This window comes from Seriola dumerili, unplaced genomic scaffold (assembly GCF_002260705.1).
Source record: "Seriola dumerili isolate Sdu_G_001 unplaced genomic scaffold, Sdu_1.0 BDQW01001299.1, whole genome shotgun sequence".
NCBI lineage: Eukaryota > Metazoa > Chordata > Actinopteri > Carangiformes > Carangidae > Seriola > Seriola dumerili.
Genome location: NW_019175554.1, coordinates 3,575,060 through 3,600,789, shown reverse-complemented (window position 1 = coordinate 3,600,789; position 25,730 = coordinate 3,575,060). Strand labels below are relative to the sequence as shown.

The window sequence follows — 25,730 nt, the reverse complement described above, 5'->3', positions numbered from 1 at the left end:
GAGCATTCAATTTTCTCTTTTAAAGTATATTTATAGGCTGTCTGTTATAATGGGGTCATTTTTAATGCAAAAAGAGTGCAGTACATATGTTTTTCATTGATCCCACTATTTCAGCATGAGAGTAAGGGATTCAGCAAAATCATGGGTCAATTTCATGACACCCCAGCTCCCATGTAGCAGCCTAACAGTCAAATGAGTGGACTAACACAACCATATTTAACAGCAATAGTCAAAATATCACTGGACTGCAATATTGGGAGACAAATAAAACAAAATAAATTGCACTGTATTACATTAAATTGTATTTTAAAATCTTTATCATTTTAAGGGCTTCATGAAGGCAATGACAGATAATTGTTATGGGTCATGCAGAAAAATTCATTAAGCCTACAGGATGTAAATACTGTCGGTGTATCGGTGGTGGGCCGAGACAAAAAGTGAGATTTTCAGACATGTGAAAACTGTAAAGTCTGAATTCCAATCAAGTTAAAAGCACATAGCAAATACACTGGAGAACTACCAATCGTATTGTATTATACAAATGGCAAGTTGTTGCAGTGAATGGGGGCCTCTTAAAAAAGAAAAAAAAAAAAAGAGACTGCCTTTGTTACTGCCGATGAGTTTCCAGTTATTAAGTATATCGTTTACTGCCCTATAACATTGTCTACAAAGGAATTAGGTTGATTTTTCGTTGCAGACTGTTTAACTTTTCCAGTCATTCATCTAAACAACTTCCTGCATAGATCAGATGGCCTTCTTAAATGGCTGCAAACACCTTGGAAACAGGATTTTACAGAGAACTCACTACCTTAAAGACAACAGCTGTAGCTGTAAAACAACACCTATCATCTCATCTCATGGAAACTATATGTAGGCTGAGCACCATTTACAATTTGGACCGCGAAATATGTCAGTCAGTGCAAACAGGCTGTATTTCTCAAACCTCAATCTGCTGGACAGAGTGAAAAAACAAACATTAAAAAACTGATAATCAAATAATGTAAAACAGGTCTGTGGTATATAATAAGCCAATACGCGCAATCTTGTTGTTACATTATTATTTTGATATTTTTGAGCCCACCTTCATTTAGGTTTATCATACCTAATAATACATCCTCCCCTAAAATCAAGAGAAATTGAATAAAAGTAGGTCTAATCGATCTTAAGTGTTTTCAAACAGTTTCATACAGAAACCACAGACTTGGCTGCAGGAACACAATCCTCTGAGTATGAGCTGCCCTTGATGAACCATTGCGAATGAAGCGTAAAATTGTGCCCTCTCCGCCCCAGTGCCATCACTCATAGGCTATATTCATATCCAAATTGCATTAATGTCATGTGTTAAGCCCCCCGCCCCTATTTTGCAAATCTTTTTTTTTTTTTTTTCTTCCAGATAATAAGCGACCTAACTCGTTCATGTCATCAGCATAATCACTCGGGAGAGGTCCTGAAGCCAGGAGCTCTGGGTCCCATCCTCTGAGGAAAGACGGGTTTGTGTAACTCTCCTCAAACCTGCGGGGGAGTTTGGAGTGTTTGGTCAACAATAGTGGTTCCTGGAAAAGATCTGAATCGTTTTATAACCAAACCCAGCTGCGGTCTGGTGTGCGCTGCAGTCTCTGCGTGCATGTGCATGTGTGGTGGTGTGTGTTTGTGTGTGTGTTCATCTGTATGATGTAGAGGGAGAGGAAGGGGCGTCTGCGCTTCCCTTTCCAAGAGAGAGAGAGAGAGAGAGAGAGAGAGAGAGAGAGAGAGAGAGAGAGAAAGAGAGAGAGAGAGAGAGAGAGAAAAGTTTGGTATTTTTCCTCCCTTGACTCTTTTTTTAGGCATGAACGCCGAGACCTGCGTTTCATACAGCGATATGACATCCATGGATTCATATTATAGCCCCTCTGCAGCGCAAGGTAGGGATCACCAGACGGACCACTTTAGGACATTCCCAGCCACTGACACCAAATACAGCCCCACTGCCTTCCTGCCCAACAAAGGTCAGGCTTACGGAGAAAAGTCCCGGAGCCCCTTCCAGCAGGAGTGCCAGTCATTGGATGCCGCCGCAGCTGGGCAAAGCACTTTCAGTAAATACCACCTGTTTATGCAGAGGTCTTCTTGCAAAACACCCCCCGAGGACGGCAAACTGCACCAGGAGAGGGGACACAACGGAGCGCTCATCCCGTGCTATGGTGAGTGGAGAAAAAAAAAACTAACTTAAAGATGACTGAGTTACAGGCGTCCACTGAATTTGGAAAGGTGAGGCGTCCCAAGACATAGCAGAGGCACTGTCACCAAACTATCAGCAGAAATGTAGCCTATTATTGTAAGAGTTCATCTATGCAAAAAAAAAGAAAAAAGAAAAAGTGACTACAGACTCTGAGTATCAGGAGGTTTTTCTCCGAGCTGCAACGTTGGTTTTGTGTCTGATCATTTTCCACATGGGCAGAAGATTCTGAACCTGTCAGTCATCGCTCATTACTCAACTTGCTCCCCACGAAATCCGCAGATACAGCCTCGGCGGTTTGGACGTTTAGATCGCAAAAATAATGGCACGTGATGCAGAAAGTGGCCATTATGGTTCCATCAGTGACCCGACAGAAGTCAGATCTGCGGTGTTGTGTTGAGTGGTTAATTGTTTGTCGACTGTGTGACCGGTAAAAGCACTTATCCAAGAGCCAGTTTTGCAGGTTAAACTCCTCTGTGTTTGTCTTCTTCTTCCTGCCTCCTCTAAGATGGGAAACCTCATTCGTGCGTAAAAAGCATCTGCGGCCACCTTTTCTCTCCAGCAGCAGCTCACAGGACATCCCAGCTCGTAACGACACGGCCCGGCAGTTATGTGCGTAACACAGTTGTGAAGAGGCATAATCTTCCCGACTATCAAATTGTCCCTTTGGCCATCAAAATTAAATTAGGGCGCTTTTAATGCGATAATCTGCATTACAATCCTCAATATTGGAGCTGAGTCGGACAATTGAATTAACAGGTTTTCAGATGGCACAAATAGTGAGCTCCAAACTGATAATATTTTCATTTCATTGCACTGCCCGATTGACTTCAATTAGATTTAATTGCGTGGGGACGCTGCTGTAATGGGTGAATGATGAGGGTGTAAATAAAACTTTGACCCTCATTAGGCAGGCGGCCACTTTGAAGCTGCATTAATTCCTGTTTTTTTTCCACCTGAAAACCTTTTTAACCAAAACCTGAACCACACAATACCAAAATAAAAAACTGGAGTATCGAGATGTGTCATCCAAAAGGAGGCTTTGGGTAAATTAAAACGTGGGCAAATTGAATTAAGCTGCTTTGCACTCAACTACATCCCTGCTCATAAAGGAGAATACACACACACACACACACACACACACACACCACACACACACACACACACACACACACACACACACACACACAAGATGACTAATATTTGCTACAGTAAATCCTCAATATTTTAATCCAAATTTAATTGCTGTATTTATGCGTTCAGCTTTGTCCTACAACTTGAGTAGAGCGACAGAAATTAAGAGCCAGACAAACAAACACAAACAAACAAACAAACAAGGGTTTTTGAGAATGACAATGTGCTGCATTCTGACTGAAGAAAATGCCTCATTATGTCTATGGTTTAGATCAAATACTGACGCCTTTTTATTCAGTTCTGTAAAACGCATTTAAATGCGCCATAAATCACCTTAAATCACCTTGTTTACCCTGAGTTGAAAACATGCGGCCTGAATATGTTTTAGTTTTGAGGTTATGTGCAGAGAAGGCGCATCATGGTCCTGACTGAAATCACGAAGCGTCTTTGCCTCAATTCCTGCAAGTAAAGTGTATCAAATGTGATCTCAATACCTGAAAATAATTAATGAGGGGAGTATTTTTTTTTTCCAAAATATCGTCAAAACAAAATAAGAACAAGGTGAGTTACATTTTTGATAAAACTGTTCTGTGCGTGGAAGTAGGCCCACAACATCTGCTCGAAATCACATTTTCAACTAGATTAAAACTGTCAGTAAAGGATATAAAACAGCCACAAAAACTGAACTGCGATTTCAAAAATAATAAATGAAATCAAACAATATAAAATAGAATCAAACGATCCTTCGATGGAAAGCCAAAATCTTGTCCTTTTAAGCATGAAGTCAAAACTTTTTATTTGAATCACACAGCCGCTTGTCCATCAGTATTAAACTGAAACGTTTAGTGGAAGTAGTTAAAGGATGTTTTGACAGTTTCTGGATATCGGCCTGCTGAAAAAAAGCCTTTATTGCTCCAAAATGTCGGAGATCAGTTTTTTTTTTTTTTAAAAAAAAGCTCATACTCTTTTATAATGGCTGTTAAGTTTAATAGGTAATAAGTAAAACCTCAGCATAGATTCGGTAAATCCAGATGAAATAAATTTTTATATTATGTTGTAAATAAGCCACAGTTGTTGAGCTGTGACTTCACTTTTTTTGTCCAAACGAATTATTATTATTATTAAAAAAAAAAGTATCTTTCCAATTCCAAAAATTTCTTTCAGATTTTCTTTATTAAATATCATCTCCAACCTGGAGAGGGAAGAGGTGTTTGGAGCAGATGCGATGCGCATGAAGGAGTGGTTTAAATTACATCAAATTTCATTTCAGCTCTCAACTTCTTTAGATTTTGTTTTTTAATTATTTTTTTTTTTTTTAATTTTACCATAAGGGTCTTTTAGAGTGAAATATATCCGTGCAGTTAAATGTGTGATAACCGGATTCACACTGAAGAAGCAGGAAAAAACATCTCGGCGCTACAGACAAGCGCAGCTCTGCCATTAATGCGACTCAGATGTCAAACTTCTCTGTTTGCATTTATTGCTCTGCTCACAGTCACTTCCCGAAGACGAACACAAGTGATCCCGCTTTCATATTTGTAGCATTCGTGTGTTTTATCGCCTTGTCCCCGAAATAATTTGAATGATACAAATCAAAATTAAATTCGCATTCAACGGCTATGTGTCAATTACGCAGCTAAAGCTGAAGTATTTTGAAAACTGGATCAGAATACGTTGAGTCTGGTGATTATCACTGACTGAAGGCTCTAGTTCATCTTTTTACTGACTGGACATAAATTGAAGGCAGCAGTAAAATATGCTGAATTTACTAGCGGAGGAGAAAAATGATAAATGATTCCTGATGTTTTTATTGGAAAATGCTGGAGTATTTTACTTCCTGGCTCACTTCTTTTATCAGACCTGTATTTTACACAATTGCTGGGTAGTTTAAAATTGTCAAAGTTTTGCTTTGTTGTTATAAATTGTGGTCTGATCCCTTCAGTCAAAGGTGATGTGATGACTGGTCTCAGATCTGTCTCAAGCTGCGAGCTATAACTGAGATATTTTTGGCTGAGAAAAGCATAACTGTCTAATAAACATTTACGTACATTAGAGTCACTACAATACACAGTGATATTGTTTTTACTCAACACACTGCCAATCATCTTGTTACGTGAAATCAACAAGGCAGCTCTTGGAGCACGGACAACTTTCAGCATCAGATTGAGTAACACTGAAAGAAAATGTGCACGAGAAGAGGTGAACAGTGTTGCCGGTTGCCCTACAACAACAATCCAGCTCCTCCTCAAAAGCAGCAAAAATTACAGAAAACAAACTGATAAATTAAAAGCATAGGAAAAAGTAACCAGATCATTTTCTCAAGAAAACAACAATGTAAAACTAACTGAGTCAAAGTAAAAGCCTTGCACTCAAAAATGTACTTATTTAAAGTATTTATCAGCAAGATGTAAGTATTAAAAGTAAGTAAGTAAGTACTCATGATGCAGAAATGCCCCATTCAGAGTGTTGGTAACATGCAAGCAGCATTTCATTGTTGTAGTTTATCAGTTTTTGCTACTTCACATAGCCTAAAACCAGCAGTAGTATTTTGATCTATTGCATTGCAATATATTGTATAAGATGGTCGTATATTTTGCAAAATATTAATCTGAAAAGGGATTAGTAACTATGGTTGTCAAACAAATGTAAATTACAATATTTCTCTCCAAAATGTTGCATAAAAGTGAAGTTCAAGTATCTCACAGTTGGACTTAATTTACTTTCCACCCGTGAAAATACATGTTTTAGGTGAAGAGGAAGACCCGCTGCACACCAATCAATGAAAAATATCCAAATGCATTCAAACAGTTAGACTGGAGAGGAACTTATTGATTGAAACAAGAGGGCCCTGAGGATGATTCAGTCAGTCACTTCATAGTCTTAAAGCAGCCACCTACATGTCTTTGTGAACCTCCAGAGACAGCGCACTTCCTCTTCTGATATGTCCGTGTCTTCTCTCAGTGTCTGAGGGTGCTGACCTTTAGCTCGGCTTTCCTGCCCTCGTCTGTTTGGAGAAGAGGGAGAGTTCCCCTGCAAACACAAAGCATAGAAAATCCATTTGAAACCCCCATTTGAAACTCTCCGGTGTCAAAGAAGAGCTCATTGCAACATTCGGAGTCCAGTTTTACACAGTCAGTATTTAACTGCAACAGTAAGACAAAGGATGTTATTTTGCTGTAGGACTAATCATAGTGGGATCGTGCCTTTTATCACTTTTTAGTGACTGAGATGTGCAGGGTAATGACACTGTTGAACCACTGCTGGTGTAATTTGACACAAAAGGCTGCAGTTTATTCCATCTTAAACCAGGTTATGTTTTGGGCAAAGCGAGGATTATATCCAGTTCTGCTGCCTTGTATGTGTAAATATTTTATCCCCTGCAGCAGCAGTGAAAGACAGTTATCTCCGGTATAGGACCAGTATTCAGGTGTGACTGCAAAATGAAGATCTCTTCTTTTTGCGTGTTTTTGTTCCTTCACCATCTTTAACTCAACACAACCATTTCAGCCGCTCGTAATGGCCGTCTGGTGTGATTGGTTTCGAGCAGGGAGTAATGGGAACCAGCCATGCAGCCCAGACAACTGAGGCACACTTCAGCAAGTTGGTGACATGAGTGGAGGTGACAAGGACTCAGGATCATTTTACCATTTAGCTTAAAGTTTGGCAGGGCAATTTACATTAGGCTCAGTTTGCATGGCCGAGCGAGAGCAACAGGGCAAAGAGGCTCATGCAGTCCAAGACTTCCTTTGGTCTCTTTGTCACCGCTTCATGTGAAATGAAGACTGAAACAGAACCAACTGTGGAGGACTGCACCAAGACTGGAGATCAGAGATTCAGGTTTTGTCTTTTGTTTTCGTTGTTTTACCCGTTGTATGTGGGTGATTTTATCCCCTGCACTCAGTTGACTTTATTCAATTAGATTTTAAATTTCTACAATATATTTACTTTGCATTTGCTTTTTTGTACATTCTCGACAGTAATGACCGGCTGTTTTCAGGTAACGCACTGAAGGTTCTTCAGTGTGTTTTCAAAGGTATTACTCTTTTGAGCAAAGTCACATGGCTTCACTGATATTGTATCAAAAACCAACATTTTAAAAAAGGTACTGCATGATTTAGAATTTTTTAGGAGGAAAAAAATAATACTGAAAACAGGTGGTTTTTCAAAATCTGATGGCTTTTGAAAAGTTGAATAGTAACTAGCTTGACCACTTAAAGTAGAATCTGAACATATAGTTCAACTAAAAATACATAAATGGACATAAATAAAAGAGTTTCCGGCAGATATTTTACTTTACTATTTTTTGTTATTTTGTTCAAAATTCATTATCCAACACAGACAGAAGCTGGTATTTTAAAATGCAATTTAACTGCACAGGCAGGCCTACAAAAATACATTATGTTTTACTGATAGCTGTTTGCCTCAAAACTTTACAAACCTACTGTATTTTCAGGGATTGTGGGACGGACAGGCCGGAGGACAATAAGATTTTGTTGGTGACTGAACAGCTGTAGGCGTATTTCTGTTGTTAGACAATTATAATTTCTTATGAACCTAAGAGAGAGGTGTGATTTCCAAAACCTACAGGATTGGACTGATGTCTTGACTGGAGGAAATGGGTTGCAGTTTGTGCTTTCAGTCTGCTGTTCTGATATTGAGATTTTCAGTCCCTGAATCCTTGGAAGGAAGAAGTGATCATGCATGTTGTTAAGTGAACTTGCCAGCAAAGTATTTTTCATTTTAAGGTGCGTGCACACAAAAATGTACTCTGACAAGTTTTCCCTCTTCTCAATCTTCTTTCGATCAGACAACAAAAACATAAGATGAAGGAAATTCTCTTTTGCTCCAAGATCTGAGAGAAACATTTGGAAAAGAGATGGTGGGAAGGAGAGAGACACAGAGTGAATGCGAGGAAGACAGAGTGTGAGAGAGGTGATTTATCAGTCTTAGACTTCATGGATTTTTTTTTCACAGTCTATGAATTTTGCACAGCCTGCTGAAATGGATAATCGCTCTGCTCAGTCAGCAGTGTTGAATTTCAAAGTGAATGGCTACCTATCACATGGTCACAAAAGAAAAGCCTTTGTTAAAAAGTCTGATATTTGCTGAGGTTCTGTCCGTATAAGAGTGAGTTAGTGTATTCTCCAAAAATGTTTTGACGAATGCACCTGACACCACACCAAGCAAGTATAGTGTCAAGCTATTCATAGTCGTGTTATTTGTACTTCCAAAAGAGACAAGGTTAGATTTCAGGAACAGAGGGTTTGACTGCATCTTCAGCAGTGGTGGAATAAGTAATAAGATCCTTTACTTAAACTTAAAAGCTGATATTTTTACCAAAACAATATAACATGACAACGTGAAAACATTGTTAGACTGTGAAATAAATCTAGAGAGAGTGATCATCTGAAATGCATCTGCCGGCAGCTTTAGAGAGGTTTGTAGGACCTAGCGGCTCGTTGTTTAGCTGTCTGGGCCACGTCTTCACTGTTTAGTTCACTCTCATTGCTCTCAGAGCGTCGTTTTCAGCCACAGCAGACAGCTGTTTTTAGAGAAAAAGCTCTATAAAGGCTTTACCTGCTCTGCTCCAAATGGCAGACAAGACGCAGTTAGAGACTAGCTGGTGAACGTTGTGGAGCATTCAGCAGCTGGAGAGACAGATATTTCCCTCAGGAGTTGGTAGAGACCAAAAACAGAGCTAAAACCGAGTGAGCATTGCATTTAAATTTGTCAAGTGGCCAGACACGTGACTCCATGAATGATAATGTTGCTCCATAATTGTTGGATGTGTAAATAAGTAACTATTCACAATATCAACTTTAAATAAGATAAATCTTGTGCTCTCAGATGGATTCTACTGCCCCCATGTGGCCAAGGAATCTGTTATTGCAGGTTTACAGTTAAAATAGCAATGCTACACAATGCCAAAAATATTCAAAGCCCTGCAGTCTTTAAGTATAAATACAAAAGTATTATCAACAAAATGTACATGATTATTGGATTATATCTGATGCATTATTAGCATGAAGTGTTGTAGTGGATTAAGATGAAGCTACTGTTTACCAATTTAATAGTAACAGTTTAATCTACAGCAACTCATCGGTCTTAATTAACTAATTATGTGTTTTGTATGTAAAATCTTAATTTATAAAGTAACTACAGCTGTCACATAAGTGTAGTAGAGTAAAAAAGTACAATATTTCCTTAAAATTGTACTAAAGTACAGAACTTGAGTCACTGATCTTCAGTTGGTTTGTAATTTGTGATATGTCCATTTATGGAGTCAAACTCCTGAGGCAAAACCAAAGGGAATCAGAAATATCTTCAAATATTATACATATCATATCATTCTTGTCTTGGCTTGACTGTCCAGCCCACACAGCATCAGGCATCAATGTCTCAGTCTGTCTTCGTCCGTGCAGCCAAGCAAGACTTAAGAGTTATCCACTGTTCAAAGCTCCATATTACATCCCAATCCACAGTTTAAGTCAGTAAAACAAACCCCCAAAACACATTCAAATAAATACTTTGCTCACACATTTCCTCTCCTCTGCTCTGTGCATTTAGTTAGACTAAGTGTCCTTCGTTCTTTCTTTCTCTTTCCATCCCCTCATCTCTTTTCTTTCTTTCTCTCCACTGTTTGCATCTCCCTCTCTTTCGGATATTTCTTTTTCAGTTTGAGCAACATGTTGTTAATCTCTCTCAGTTGCCACGTGGTGTAATTTATAGTGTTTCCTCTTAACACTGTGAGCTGACCCCAGTCATCCCAGTCAATAAAGAGGCACGGATGGTGCCCCGTTGCTTTACAGCCAGTTAAATTACACTTTGATGTCGCCCCCTCGTTTTCAACTGTGAATTAATAGCTGTCCGCGCTGAATGTCTGACCCACAAGAACGTCAATTTCGGTGCCGATATCCACACGGGAACTGTCTCACCCTACTAAAAATGTGGCAGAAGCGGTGGTGGCAAACCCTTATTTTTATTTTGATATCGATGCCAACAGAGATATAGGCCTACTGCGTCAAAAAATAAATACTTAACTGTTGTGCATGCATGTGAAAACTTAGACTTGAATACAAACTAAAGTGTAGTCAGGTGGAAATATGCACGAGATAAACTGCAAATCACTGCTCAGCTTGTTCTGAAGAACTTTCTGCATGTTTAATTTCTGCAGAACTTTCTCTGTGCCCACCACACAGAGTTGCAGAGTCTCCTCTGTTCCCTGTGCGCAGTAATTGGAACAGATGCTGACTTTTGGATCCACGGCAGAGAAAATAGAACATTCTGTGGTTGCAACTCAAAACATTTTGCATGGCATATTCATCTGAAAAGAAAAAAGGGAATTGTGGTTTGTGAGTTTGCTGGATTATTGTTGGGACTTGGACACTACATGCAGAAGTGCAGGTGTAAGCTGAAATTGTCTCGTGTAATGAAAGAAAAAGCCAATTGTGCTCATGAACACTGAGATAGAGGTTTTGATGCAGCATATGTTTTTCACAGTCACTCCTTCCTGCCTCCCCCGTCTTTTCGCAGAGATTATATCCTGACAGGCATTGTTTTCAACAAGACTTTCTTAAATTCATCATACATATGGTGTTCTCTGCAGGAGGGCCCATTGCCATTCACCTTGGGCAGTGTTGGAGAGCCTCACAGCTACAGCAGATCGCATGGATAACAAGCAGGAGATTGTCACAATATCCCAATCCTGCCAAAAAAACATCAGTGACATGCAATATAAACAATGGCCTTTGATCAGCAAGAGGCCTCATGATTTCAAACAGTCTGACAGCTCTCGCCTTGTGGGGCCTGTGGGTGCTGGCCAGGGAAATATGATGAAATAACTAGAGTATTTACAGTGGGATAAAACCCATTTGCTCCCTTCAACCCAAACAGGATGTGTTCATCATGGACAGTGAGACGATGTTGCGGGCGGCGAGACCCCCAGCAAGAGGTCTGCCACCAAAACATGGCTCCTCAGCCCGAGTCCATTCCCAGCACCGTTAGGCAAACATCTCCAAAATCAGAGGCCTATTGCTCATTGGATCTCGCAGAGCTGATTTGCATCTGTTCTGATGCACTGTCATCCTGCAAAATCTGCATCGTGTGCTGTATGGGACCTCCAACCACGGGGGATTATTCTCTCCTCGCAAGAATGAATGAAATAAAACAGCAGTTTCATATGACATTGGCCTGCTGCATACACAGCTTATCTCAGCAAGGCCCCCCGACTCACTGAGATGCATGGGCCATTCCTGGGGCTGGCAGTCAAACCTCAATGATTCTCTTGGTACAAATCAAAGCGTGCCCATGCTGCAGGAGAAACCAGCTGCATGCTACAACCAGGCTAGCTTGGGATCCTTAAAGTGCTGTACTCTACAAAAACTGAATTCCAAAGTAAACCAAACTACATAACAAAACCAAGAAGTCTGAGTCCCAAACAAAGAACGATTTACACTACTGTTGGGCTTTTCTAACAAACTTTCAGATTAACTCGTGCATACATAGAAGATGCCTTGGTATTCAAATGTATCACTTCTCATACTGAGTCAAAAAATGACGCACTTGAAAGACACACTTTTGTGCATGTGTCTGTGAGACAGTGTATGACGAGCTATCCCTTCACCTCACCTTGCAGCACATTACCCAACATGGCTGTGACTTGAGGGTCACTGGGTTTGTGTGTGATCTTCTGTGCTGACTGAGTGCTGAGAATTGCACACGGAGCTCATATGAACACACACACCACCTGGTTCTAACCTGACAAATCGCAGGATGAGCAGAGAGGTCTTCGTTCCTGAAAATAACTTCACCTCAGATGGGTATGAAGGAGCAGGAAGGTGCAGCGCAGTTGCCACCAGATTGAGCCAGAGAGAGAGAGCACGCTCACAGGCCTCACTGGGCAAGATGGGAGCATGTGCTGTTTACACTTTCAGCTATCACATCCTCTAGATACAAATGTATATTAATCCAATGATGTGTGTGCAAACTGGTTGGTTCAGTGATGGGCAGCAGCACGGCGAAAAGAGCTGCCAGCTTCGACAAAAACACTGGCAAAGACATGGCTGTGAAAATTTATGATGAGAGAGCTGCCTGAGGTTTTACAGTTAAGCTGCAGCCATGAGGCAAGCAAGTGTGTGTGTGTGTGTGTGTGTGTGTGTGTGTGTGAGAGACAGAGAGAGTACAGAGATGAATCATCCTCATTTTTGCATGGCTACAAATTACTCCCCTGCAAATTTTTTCTTGCTGCCAGGTGACTCTGCAGTCAGATGATAGACTTCAACCACATGCAAGACTGATAAACAGAGTCTGAGTGGAAGAGAGTGAGTGGTGAGTGTGTGAGGCAGAGGTTGCGGATGTTGGTTGGGGAGGATATGCAGTAAAAAAAAAAAAAAAAAAAGGCTGCAACTTTCTGTCAGCCTCAAATTATGGGCAGGGTGTCTAATCCCAAGTACATGATTGAATGATCTATGAACTACAACAACTAGATTCTGTATGCAGCCAGGGATCCAGGCCATCCAATAATTGCACAGGGAGATAAACAGACAAAGAAAATAAAAAATCAACATACATACTCAACACTGCGCGCCAGATTTCGGATTTCACAACTGTGACAGAATTTCCTCACTAAGAGCAAGAATTTCCTTTGTTCCACCCTTTCACACCCCATGAGTTATTATACTGATCCTACAAATGCATCAACTATATGAAGCCAGAAGCTTAATATTAAAGCTTATAGATAAGAGTCTTGATAAAAAGCTTTTTTTATTTGTTTGCTTCCGCAGTATGTCAGCGTTTATGTTCCAGCAGAAGTTTCTTATGGTTTAAACATTTTATGAATTACAAAGCAGGTGCATTTTTGTGTGGACACATGAGATGTTTCAAACCATTTCCCAAAAGCTTCAGTACTAGGATGAGGATCTTTGAAGTCTGAATATTAACAGCTTTCTCCTTGCTCTTTATTGTCTTATTCATCTGGAGAATCCACACACAACTTAAATCTGTTAACTGTACAGTGCAGCCAAAACCTTGAAGAAGAGCAGTAGATCATAATGCACATTTATCTCATTGTACTTTTATATGCTGTCCACTGTGTCTCTCATAGCCAAGTTATAACACCACTTTTTGCTCAACTTCATGTAATGACTTTCATACTTTCCTTTATTTTCACCTCCATCTTTAGTTAGAGGGTAACAAATTCTCAAAGACATGTTTTGTTCCCATCCTTTCAATCCTGATAAAATTATAAAAACATAAACCTCTTAACAGTTTTCATCTCCTCCCTGTCCCTGTAGGTAAAGACAGTTCAGGTCTGACAGACTCTGAATTGGCCCCGGACTCTGACGCACCTGGAATGGACACCAGTTACCTGGCTGTGAAGGATCAAGGTGTCAAAGCGGCCTCTGACAGGCTGCCAGGCACCGACTTAGCAAGCCCTCTGGACAAGGCCGATGGCGGCGAAAGCAACAAAGGCAAGAAGAGACGCAACCGCACGACTTTCACAAGCTACCAGCTGGAAGAGCTGGAAAAGGTTTTCCAGAAGACGCACTATCCTGATGTTTACGCTCGGGAGCAGCTCGCACTGAGGACCGACCTGACTGAAGCTCGTGTGCAGGTAAAGCAGTGTTCAGGGGGAATTTCATGTTCAGCTAAATAAGCCAAAAAAAACAAAACAAAACAAACAAAAAAAAAACCAGCAGATGGATAGAAAAGAAAACATAAACCAACAAACATATCAGATTTCTAATAACAGATGGAGGTTAATTTAAAAATGTCTTATTTACAGTAACGGTCTAATGGTTGCAACAATCTCATGCAACCACATGCCTGTCCTATCAATAAGTTAAAAAAAAAGAAAAAAAAAGCTCTTCATCAAGGCAGAACAGACAATGTTTAAACAGCCCAACCTCATGGATCCTTCAACATCTGCAGCTCTGCAGAGATAACGTCACTCACAGAACAACATGAGAGATTTATCTGGTAATGTGGGAGTCAGGGGGAGAGAGTGGGGGAGTGGGAGCTAACAGAGGCCAGGGGGCCCAGGGGGGCTGAGGTTTGAGCTGCCTGGGCCTCATATGTGCAGTTCTACGAGAGCAGGCTTTCATCAGCATATGAGGGGACTCGTTCAACTCTGCTCTGTTTCCATGGGATCGTTTCATTGGCCCTTTTCTTTAAAGCTGAATTCGGTTCAGCTGGTAGTAGTCGAGCCTGAGGTGTACAGTACGTCTCGGACTGAAGCCCCTCTAGTGACCTTCTGGCCCAATTTGCATACAAACCGGTCATGACTGCTGTAATGCATTCAAACATTGGTGAACAGAGAACGAGACCTCCACCATTTCTGTATGTGTGTGGTGTATGTGTATATATGCGTGCACTATGGACTACCAAAGCCCCTGGATTTTCTGTGTTTTTCTTTCATTAACATCCTGTCCAGGCAAGAATGTGTCCCTGCTGTGGTCTCCGGGGTAGGTGTGAAACCCTTCCCATGGGCTTTGAGCAAGTCAGCGATTGATATTACAAGTCATGTCTGAACTTTGAGCAGTTTTGAGGCATATGGCGTATTCCACTTTTTGCCAGAACTAATGCAAACATACAACTCATCGGCTACATTTTTATTGTGTGCCGGTGGCGTACATGGGATGAGATAAGAGCTGGATTAAAACCGATCTTCTACATGATGAGCTGGAACAGTGACCAGAAAATCAGTGAAGCACAGGAAGTCTGTGCAGCCATGGGGTTATAACTCAACCCTGAGTCTCTGAAGGTATGCTGCTCTGCTCTGCCGCTCATACTATCACAGACCTGGCTGCTTCAGATGGATGCAGCTTTATAGCCCTCGGCTCTCCCAGCGGCCCTCTTAAACACTCAAGTTAAAAAGATAAAAGACAAGAGATGCCTTGTCAGTCAGAGAACAGGGCTCTGTACTCTGTTCAGGTCATTCACACGCAAAAGTACTCACAGCTCATGAATTCTGCGTCTGCAGTGAAAAAAAAAAAAAAAAAAGTAAAAAAAAAAAAACCTTTACTGATGCTGAAAAGTTTGCTTCCTCTTTTAACATTGACAAGCATTTTCATTTAAATGCAAAATCTAAAAAAGTGTCATTCTCAGAGAGAGAGAGAGAGAGAGAGAGAGTATAATTCGGAGGAGTGCAATGTTGTACCTCATTGTCTGACGGTTCTCACACTCACAAAAAAAAAAAAAAGCTCAGTTGAAAAACGTAAGGGTCTGGAGTTGTTTGCTTTTTCAGTCTCTGGGTTTCAAAGGGAGAAAGTAAGTTCAGATCTGAGTCATATGCACTACAGATACATGTGGAGGTCAGAGGTCAAGGGTCGGGGGTTTCAAAAACATCACATCTCTCAGATTTGCCGTTCTGTCGGTCCAGAGAGCTCAGAAAGCCAAGATGGCATCTGAAATGTGGAGCTCACCAGGCAAACACAGATGTCAATACGAGTTTATAGATCCAAACAGTTAACAGAAGATGAAAAAGCAGGAAAGCCTGATTTGACCAAGTGAAGGACAGAGGAGACGACGGTTCCTGCAAATAGAGGATCAGTCCCGTACTACATTAACGCTAAATATTCAAGTAATTTCTGTCATTTTATAAATAAAGTTTTTTGTTTGACTAAGAAGTGAATTCTCTGATCGGTGAGAAAATATGAGACTGAAAACTGAAAATATGCTTTATATAATGACATTGTAAGTCAGCTGCCTAAAACCATTTGTCAGATCTAGAGCTGAACCTAGTCAAGAAATTGATCAGTCGGCTAAAAGAAGAAAAAAAATCAGTGACTATTTTGATAATAAATTAAGTTTTTAAATAATTTCACGAGCAAAAAAAATGCCAAATCAATCCTGTATTCAGCTTCATAAATGTACTAGATGGGAACTTTTTTTTTGAACAAAACAAGCAACATAAAGATTTCACAAAGATGGCTGGAAAGTGGAAAGTTGGGATGTTTTTTTTTTTGTGATCTGAGACAACAAAAAATATATAATACAAAAATATTATTAGTTGCAGCCCTAGTCAGATTTACAGTTAGATACATAACTTATTTTATAAAGAATGGAGATGACATGCATAATATTTAAGCTGACAAAAACAAATCTTGAAAATGACGTGTTATATCTAAAAGCTTCATGTACCAACACAAAAAAGATTCTATTAGTCCAGTCTGGGTACAACCCAGTGCCAACCAGTATAGAGTAGAGGCAGATATCAAATTCTCTGATTTCTTTCTGGATCGGTCCACTAGTGTCATGGACTTACCTGTAATTGACACCAGAAATTATGAATTGATGTGACAGAGGACATTTGAAGGAAAGGGAGCAAACTTCCATTTAACGAACAACAACACTGGTCAGAGGTGTTTCCATGATATTATTAGTGCTTTGGGGGTGTTGGAAAACCGAAGCCAGGCTCAGCCGTGGATTTCTTCTAACTTTGGTATGGAAGCTGCCATGAGTGACAGCATAGGCGGGTTATCAATCCTCTGAGCCGGTCTCTCACTTCAAAGTGTTTTCAGCCCCATACAGCTCTCCTGCTGGGGCCAGTTTGGCATTTCTCTGCTCTTTCTCTCTGGGGCTGTAACATAAATAAAGCCTCATTGAAAGTCCACCAGCTACTTAAGCTGTCAAGGTCTTTACCAATTACTGTCACAACGCAGTGTGTGTAACACAAAAATATGTTCTCCCTGTATAATAGCCAGCAGACTCTGCAAAAAGCAGAGAGTGGGCAGATCAGAGTTGTTGGTGGCACTGTATATTGAGACACAGACAAAATATCAACAAAAGACAAATATCTTTTAATGAAAACACTGATTCTTAAGAAATGGGACAAAACATATCCTGCAAATAAACAGATGAGTTTTGGTGAAAAGTGAAAATTTCATTCACAACTCCTACAGTTAGCCTATTACCAAATCACCAGCCTTTACCAACTTTGGTACACGCCTGGACACTAAGCAGCATACTGTAGCTTCAGCTGGGAAATTGTGCCAGCTGCTGTGTATAGTCACCTATAAGTATTATATAACCATTGTCTACAAATTTAAAATGTGATCACAACAATGATCTATTATCTACACATATACAAATGATTTTTAATGATTATCCCATGCTTGGTTTCATTTTGTTAGAGGGTTATGTTAATGTTGCTTGGTAACTTTGTTAGAAAAATAACATGAAAAGTCTTCTGGTTTGATATATTCAAATGCACAAAAACATCCAAGACTTTAGGATGTTCAAGCATGAAACAGAAATATGAAATACACAATATATATTTTTATTTTAATGCTCATTGTTTGCATTTGATTGTCCAACAACATACGAAGGCAGTAAGTTTGTGCTTTTAGAAAATAACCAAATCACTTATGCTAAATCCTTAATACATCTGTTTCTTTATATCTTGTGGTTTTGAAAAACCATCATTTTAAATTATACTTTTAAATAAATAAAATCATTTTACTTGTTTCTTATATGGGATGTCAACTGACTGACCCTTGTTTTTAAAGATAGTTTATTCAATCTAATAATTGCTTATTTAAATTCAAAATAGAGATAGCCATGAAAAGATGCATTTAATTCCCCCCAATAATTCAATGTAATACATTTTGAGACATTTTGATTAATTTAAAAATAGGAAAGGTGTTTCTGGTGACTAATATCTATGCTGAACTAAATTGACATAGTACATGCTGATGGTGTTGACAAAAAAATGTATTAATGATCCTGTAATAAAAAACAACCTGTAATTTACTATAGTATGGTCTGATAGCCAAAACCAAGCATTTGAAAAGTACAGTATATTTTCTTTTCTTTTTTTTCTTTTTTTTTTTTTTTTTTAAATCATGATTTGATTTTTTTTTTTTTTTTTTTTTTTTTTTTTTTAAAATAAAAGTTCTTTTTTTTTTTTTTTTTTTTTTTTTTTTTTTAAATCAAATTTAAAACTTGCTTTGCCCCACCTCTCAAGAACCACTAAACAAAAAGCACCATTTTGTTTTATAGAAAACAGCAATCTTGTATGGGGTTGTAGATTCTGAGTAAGAGGAGGATGTATGAAAACATCATGGAGAGAAGGATGACGTCCTCTGGTTTGTGTGCTTCTTTAATTTAGAAAAAGACAGCATCTCAAAGCTGGAGCTTTCGGCCTCAGGAAATTAAAAAAGGAAAATGCAAACAAACCCCAGTTATAATCCCATCTCATATTGCCACCATAGATTTATAGTGAAGTGTGTGAGCAAAGAGCAGATACATGAAATATGATAAATCATATAAGAGAAAGTCAGACAGAAAAAGTTTTGTTGCCTAATTTGTGCCATAATCAGTCCATTCAGGCAGTTATAATGAAATGGTCAAGAGTTATTCAACAAACCTTTAAAATTTGTCGGAAAAGCATGACAGGTGACGTCTAAAGCCCATTAAAGGCAAATGTATTTAGATTACTTCCACACACTCTGATAGTAATTCAAACACAGTAATGCTTTCAATAAACAAGTGTCGGGTTTAGATGTCAAAAATGAGCCTGCTCTCCTCACACAACAAAAGGTGAGATGGATGAGATCTGTTTACATTTTGTTAGGGAGCCTCAAGTGAAGTCTGCAGCGCAATGTTTACAAGCCATTTCCCTTTCCCATTCTTGTTAAGAGGTTCTGTAGGTGATCGGCGATCGGCGAGCCCCCCCCTACACCACCACCACCACCACCACCACCACCCCCCCACCCCCATGTTCCCGGTCAGCAGTGTTGAATGAAGCAGGCACAGTGAAACTAGAACTAGAAGCACAACTGAATAAAGTTGCTCTTTGTACACCAAAACCAACAAAAAAACAATCTAGCCACAACCATTAGCCCACATTAGCATTGCCGTGATATGCTCCACGACAATGCTGACAGTTAGCTAGCAAGTGATAGCAACACTCGCTGAATACATTCATAATATAGATAACAGCAAGTTAGCTTTATCATGCCTGCTGTAGCCTGTCACCAATGAAACCACACACATAACATTATGTAGCCAGCATGTTACTTACACTTTGAGGAGAAGAAAAGCCAGTTCCGAGTCAAGCTGGAGTCCTTTAGCCGCACGCGGGGATCTCCATCTCAGTAAAACCAGAGCAGTTTTGGCTCGATGGTCGGACTGGGTCCTTGGACTTGTTAGCCGGGACAGGTCGCACGAATAACACTGATTGAGCCAGTAAAGACACTGGTGGAGCCCTTAAAAACTTTAAAAACTTTGTGGATGTTATGACGGCCCAGCGCCCGACTGAAGTTTGAGCCACTAGTCCCCATGGCCAGTCCGTCTGTGCTCTGGTCTTATCTATTTCTTGGTCGGAGGTCTTTTCAGAGACAAAGTGGTTTCTTCCCTTGAGAAATTTAAAGGTGTTTTCACCTGAACTGCATTCTGCACAGCAGCACCTTGACTGTGGGCGGTCCTTGTTTGTTAGGGAGGACCAAAGATTTAACAGGAGGGACTAACATGCACCACTACCACACAACTGCTTTTATTTTAAAACGGCGTTTTAAGATGACAACTATCTGCATCCAGACGACCGTTTCACCTCAGTATCAGAAACTATCTCCATCCATACAATCACACCTGAAAACCATACATCCATGCTGAAAAGGCATAGCCTGGGCATGCGAGCAGGTGTAAACAGGAAGCAGATTGTTTACTCTGCAGTTGATTAGTTGGTGGCTGATAAGACCCAATCGGGGAGCAACCTGAGTGTCTGAATCATCATTTCCAAAGTCTCTGTTTTTACCTGTCCAGATTACAATGCAACCCCGGTGTTTTCAAACTAAAACAGGGGCCAGCAGCACTTCCAAAAGTCTGCATTTTTAGGTGCTTGAAAACTCTAGAGTAGTGTGGATGCCAGGCAAAAACGTAACAAAAGTGATGCGTTTTAAAATGAAAATGTAGTGGTGTGAATGTAGCCTAACATGCACTGCAGACTGTCTACAGACCAGATACCAAAACAAGCTCAGATTACAACACATACAGAGTATGATTTTGCTCTCTGCTCAGGATGCCATGACTTCCCTATATCTTTGCATAGAAAATTATTGTTTGCTGCTATGGTATTGTTTAGTATCACGTTTACAGAAGAATTTGAATTCTCAAGCTCATTGAGCTTGATTCTAAATACTGTGCAAGATGAGGGTGAAGATCCCTTGTTGTCTCAGATAAAATCACAAATGATGCTGCCTGTTTTATAACATTCAGAAAATGTCCCTCTGCAGGTGTGGTTCCAGAACCGAAGGGCAAAGTGGAGAAAGAGGGAGCGTTTTGGTCAGATGCAGCAGGTCCGAACACACTTCTCAACAGCTTATGAGCTGCCTCTCCTGACACGTCCTGAGAACTACGCACAGGTACAGAATGAGTACTTCAGTAAAGTTATAGGACAGTTTTAAGGCCATTAACTACCCAAACATTGATTCTACAAGACAGGGTTGATCGTTCTACTGTTTTTACATTTTTGTTTTGATCCTGGCCTCCCAGGTTTCAGTCATTTCTACTTTCAGACTGGAAACTTGCTTGCATTTATTTCACCGACCAACCATTCAATAGAATTATTTTGCATTTGTAATGGAATAGTTCCTTGTAATGTTGGGAAACTCTTGCTAAGAGTGAGGTGAGAAGATCGATACCAGTGCCCTTGTTATACCCTAAATATGAAGCTAGAGCCTTAGCTTAGCATAAAGACTAGATACAGGTGGAAACAGCTAGCCTGGCTCTGTCCAAAGGTAAGAAAATCTGCCTACCAGAACCTCTAGAGGTCACTAATTACCATTATACCTCATGTGTCTAAGCCATACAAAAACCGAAGTGTAAAATTTATGCCCTTTTTTTTTTTTTTTTTTAGCTCCAGCTTGTTTGCATTTTGTGTTGCCTGCAGTAGCTAATCTAGCATATATACAAATTGTAGTTGATGGGCTAAACAGCCAGTATAGTCTTTTAATTTGAGGTTGCATTGAAAACAACAAGCTCAGAAAAGTATCCCTGATTAAATAAATAACGAGAGCCAGTGGGGTTAATGGGGCAGTTCTTTCGGTCTTTAATGATGCTGATTTTCAATATTTCAGATTCAGAACCCTTCTTGGATCGGCGGGAGCAGTGCAGCATCCCCTGTGCCAGGCTGTGTTGTACCTTGCGACACAGTGACTCCCTGTATGACCCCTCACCCCCACTCTGCCAGCGGGGTGTCTGATTTTCTGGGTGTACCAAGTCCTGGAGGTCATGTGGGACAGGCTCACATGGGCAGCCTGTTTGGAGGATCTCCTGGCATGGCTGCAGGCATCAATACGTACGATCTCAACATGGACCCAGACCGCAAGTCCTCCAGTATCGCCGCTTTGCGCATGAAGGCCAAAGAGCACAGTGCAGCCATATCTTGGGCCACATGATGTGTTGATATGTCACGGATGGGGGGGGGGGCCTCGTTGACCCCTGAAACTAAACATGGCGTCATGGCGTGAGGAGGCACTAAAATCAAAAAATTCTAAAGGCAACAATGACTACCTTTATAAATGTTGCAATAAAATAATTATGCAAATACACAGATGGGTGAAGATTACTCCAAGAGAAAACAACGAGAGATTTGGCATAAGTGGCACAGCACCGCCATGTTTCTCAACCCCTCTGGTGGGAGAAAGCAACCACAGTTGGCGAGTGAGCTTTGTGGAAAGCCCGGTGGGAGGTGATGCTGTACTGTATAACAGGAGTTGCAGTGTATTACTGACAATAGGCAAAGGAAAATCTTAGGAAAAGTTTAAGAATTTCAAACAAATCCATGCACTTATTTGCTAAAAGACAGGAAATTCTGTTTGTACAGTGCTTTCAGTGTCATTGTAGTTCTTTGTTCAGGTGCTGTTTTATTCTTACGGTGTTATTTAAATTTTGAGTGTTATTGTGTTTTTCCCTCCAGTCATTTTGTCGCTGGGTTTGATTTGACAAATAGTTCAGCAAGCATCCTTAAAAAACTGAAATTCAGATTTAGTTGTTATTTGCAATGTACATATTATTTTAAGGCAATCTTTATCAGCATTAACCCATGCTTAACTTAAGTCATGCTGGTGCTAAGATAAAGCTACAGAAAACTGTTTAGCCAGCATATCCAGCATATCACTCACGTTATGAAGCTTCTCACATCCAACACAAACATTAAAATAACCACCTCTGGGTTTGTATTTCAGTAACTGCAGAACTTAGAAGTGCTTTTCCCCCTCTAGCATTTAAAAGTCAAACAGATGAAATGCGGTTTGTTTCAGTGCGGTGAGGGTGAGAGATCCACCTGCCGCACTGACTCAGCCTGCTGATGGCCAGAGAAAGGAAGGGATGGAGGAGGAAGTATGTGTGGGAGTATAAGAGGGGCACAGCAGGCCTGCTGGTCTCAGGGCTGAAGAGCCTGGGAGCGCCAGCCTCCAAACAGAGCCAGCTCTGTTTTTCAGGAGGACAGACTCCAAGTGGACATGACTGTGCCCTTTGCATTTCCAGTCTCAGGAGTTTCAGAGAGAGAAGTGCCTACTAGTCAGTCAGACTGCCAGAAATAACAGCGAAACCAGCAGCTACCACCTTTGAAACAGAGGCGGCTGGTGGAGATTATACAGAGTGTGTTGACACTTTTGAACACTGAAAGGATGTCAGTGTTCAACAGCCTTTTCTGGACTTTGGCTGTCAAAGCTGACCAGTAAATGCACATGGCATCACTGGCATACATGTTGTGTTTCTTTCTCTTTTTCTCTCATTATCCCTGTCAACACCAAACAAAGGAAGCCATCAACCAGATTCATGAAGAGTAACATCTATCAACTTCAGTAAGGATTAATTGCATCTCAGTTGGACGTGGCACCGTGGACAACTAAGCACAGTCTTGAGAAAATGTCAACTTCATCCTACATATTCAGACCCCCTGATTCATATTTTACCACAAAACATGTCTCTCTTCATCACATATACACCTAACGTATCTAAATGATGCTGAATGGTGGTATTCAATCTTTCAATATTTGAGCGAGGCAACAGGAAGAGTCAAGGGGATTTCTATGGGAATAATGAGGTACTATCCTTATTATTAGGTGGGCACAGTGGGCAACTGACCCCTGACCCTAAACTCCCAGATTCACTCTGTCAGTTGTTTTTTTGGTAATTTGATTACTTGCAAATTTGTTTGTGATTTTGCACAGATAAAGTGCAATATCAGCTGGGTTATTATGAAATCTTGTGGTCTTATCTTGTAAAGGGGCCATGTGTCAAAAATCTGGTACTAAAGCCTTAATTATTCTAATTTATAACTTGCCCACATAGGGTATAATGCTAAAGAGAGCGGCGTTTAATCAAATAACTGCAACAAACTAACTGACAAACAGAAGTCCTGGGATCATTTAGAATTCCAGTATAGGTGTACTGGTCGGTTTCTGAGTCTCTGGAGAAAAGACTGTGACTCTGTAATGTGCTGTGTGCACTGTCCTTGAAGGGAACATGGAGGCAATGGGGGCCCAACAGCAACTACCAACCTCAAACAGATTGATAATTGCCATGGTTTAGATAATTGTTGCTCAGATATCATGCATGATATCTGAGCAGTACCTGTTTCAGTACAACCACGAACATGTCAGAGTAAAGGAATCGTGTGTCAGCCTTTACTCCTTGTTTACTTCCATCTAGGCTCGGAATGATATGTCTTGTGTTTGCGTCTCTCTGGAAAGAGAGGAGGAGGGGAAAGGTAGAGGTTAAAGTGAGCTGGAACTAGCCAAAGATGAGCGTGATCTCTCTGAGCCCCAATCATATCATTATATCCACATCCTCATATCATTTAAATATTCAAATATTTTTTTCCCTGGTGACTGCCTCCTCCAGTGACAGAAATAGAAGATGAGGGTTACGGATGAAGTTATGCATGTTCTTCCTTTGTTTGCAAGGCCGGATTTAGGCCTTAAGCATAACAAGGGTTTTGTGGTTTTGAAAAGCAAACCCGATACCCTGTGCTACACCTTCAGGCAGAGAAACCATTGCTAATTCTCTAAACCGAACCACATTCACTGTCCTTCTGGGCAGGTAAGAGAAGCAGGGTGCAGGCTATAACCTGTCAGCAGAGCAGATCACCCCAAAGTCATCCAAATTACATCCAGTTCTACTCTCCGGTCCAAATCCAAGGCATATGCATAATCCCGACTAAAGAGGTCACGTCTCAAAACTGAGAGGGTCTCCTTGCAAATGTGGACATGGGGCCCCCTTTGCTCTAGCTGAGGGGTTGGACGGAGGGCGAGCCGTGAGGGCGTCTGCTGTGTTCCGGTGTTCTGGGAAAAGGACAGTGCACACAGCTGCGCTCAGGGGGTAAATGCAAAACAAACATGCCTCACACATGCTTCCCCCTCAGCTGTCATGGCTCTGCTTTCAAAGATTCACCCCCGCCTCCTCATCACCCACCTCAGCACACACATACACATCGCACTGTCGCTGTCCTTTTGCTCATTTGTCCCCCGGCCCAAAGCCGCCCCCCCCCCCCACCCCCACTTTGCAGGGTCCAAGGCACAGCCGCACGGCCAACCCAGGAAGGCTTTTTAATTAACACTGAGCCATGTGGAGGCTGTGCACTGCAGTATTGTGTGTCAGGACAGACAGGGCCGTCTGTCTTCTAGTTGGTTTAATGTAGACTGTTACTCTGCATAGTGCGCACAGACATACTGGCTTTCAGTAGCTCAGGTTTAGACAATTCAACTCACTGTTGTCACTCCTTTCTGGGTATTTAAGTTTCTTTATTCTTGGATTGAAACTTCTCCAGTCATGTCTTCCTCCACCAGGAACCACAGATACTGTATCTACCCCTTAAAAACTTGTTAATACAAGACTAGCTTTACATAAAAAATGCCTCTTCCTCCTGTATGCTGCACAACTCCATCTGATGTCATCGGCCATTTTTCTCATTTTCTAATACTACTGAAGTCAGGCAACCAGTATAGGAGTAAATATATGATAAATATGTGTGCTGTTGTGTGCATGTGCATTTTTGTGCATGCAAAATGAACTGAAGTGTTATAAAACTCTTGGAAATGTTACTAATTAGATGTTTTGTTTTTATTTTGTGAGACAATTTATCGAGCATTCAAGCGTATCACCTTTTTTTCATTTGGTGGTACATGGTAAAATTGTATTTCAAAAGTTGTGTTTGAACATTGTTTTATTCTCTTGATATGTTAATTCTTATGAGTTTCAAAAGGTTTTCTCACATTGTTGTGGCTTCAAGCTGTCTTTTGAAATGAGTGTATGAATTTACTAATTCTTGTTACATTTTGTGTGTGATTAAAGTACAATAAGTTATTGCACTTCTACTCAGAATCAGTATTTGTCTTTGAACTTTTTATAAATTGTTGTACATGAGTGACAGAAAAAG

General features: G+C 40.5%; 1 protein-coding gene across 1 annotated transcript; it reads left to right on the top strand.

The window, feature by feature from the left end:
• The first annotated feature begins 1,825 nt into the window (after window positions 1-1,825).
• LOC111238425 (homeobox protein aristaless-like 4) lies at window positions 1,826-21,744 on the top strand. Its single transcript, XM_022767915.1, has 4 exons — window positions 1,826-2,181; window positions 10,546-10,563; window positions 20,601-20,709; window positions 21,424-21,744. The coding sequence occupies exons 1-4, from the start codon at window positions 1,826-1,828 to the stop codon at window positions 21,742-21,744; spliced, it is 804 nt and encodes a 267-aa protein (XP_022623636.1).
• Window positions 21,745-25,730: the final 3,986 nt, after the last annotated feature.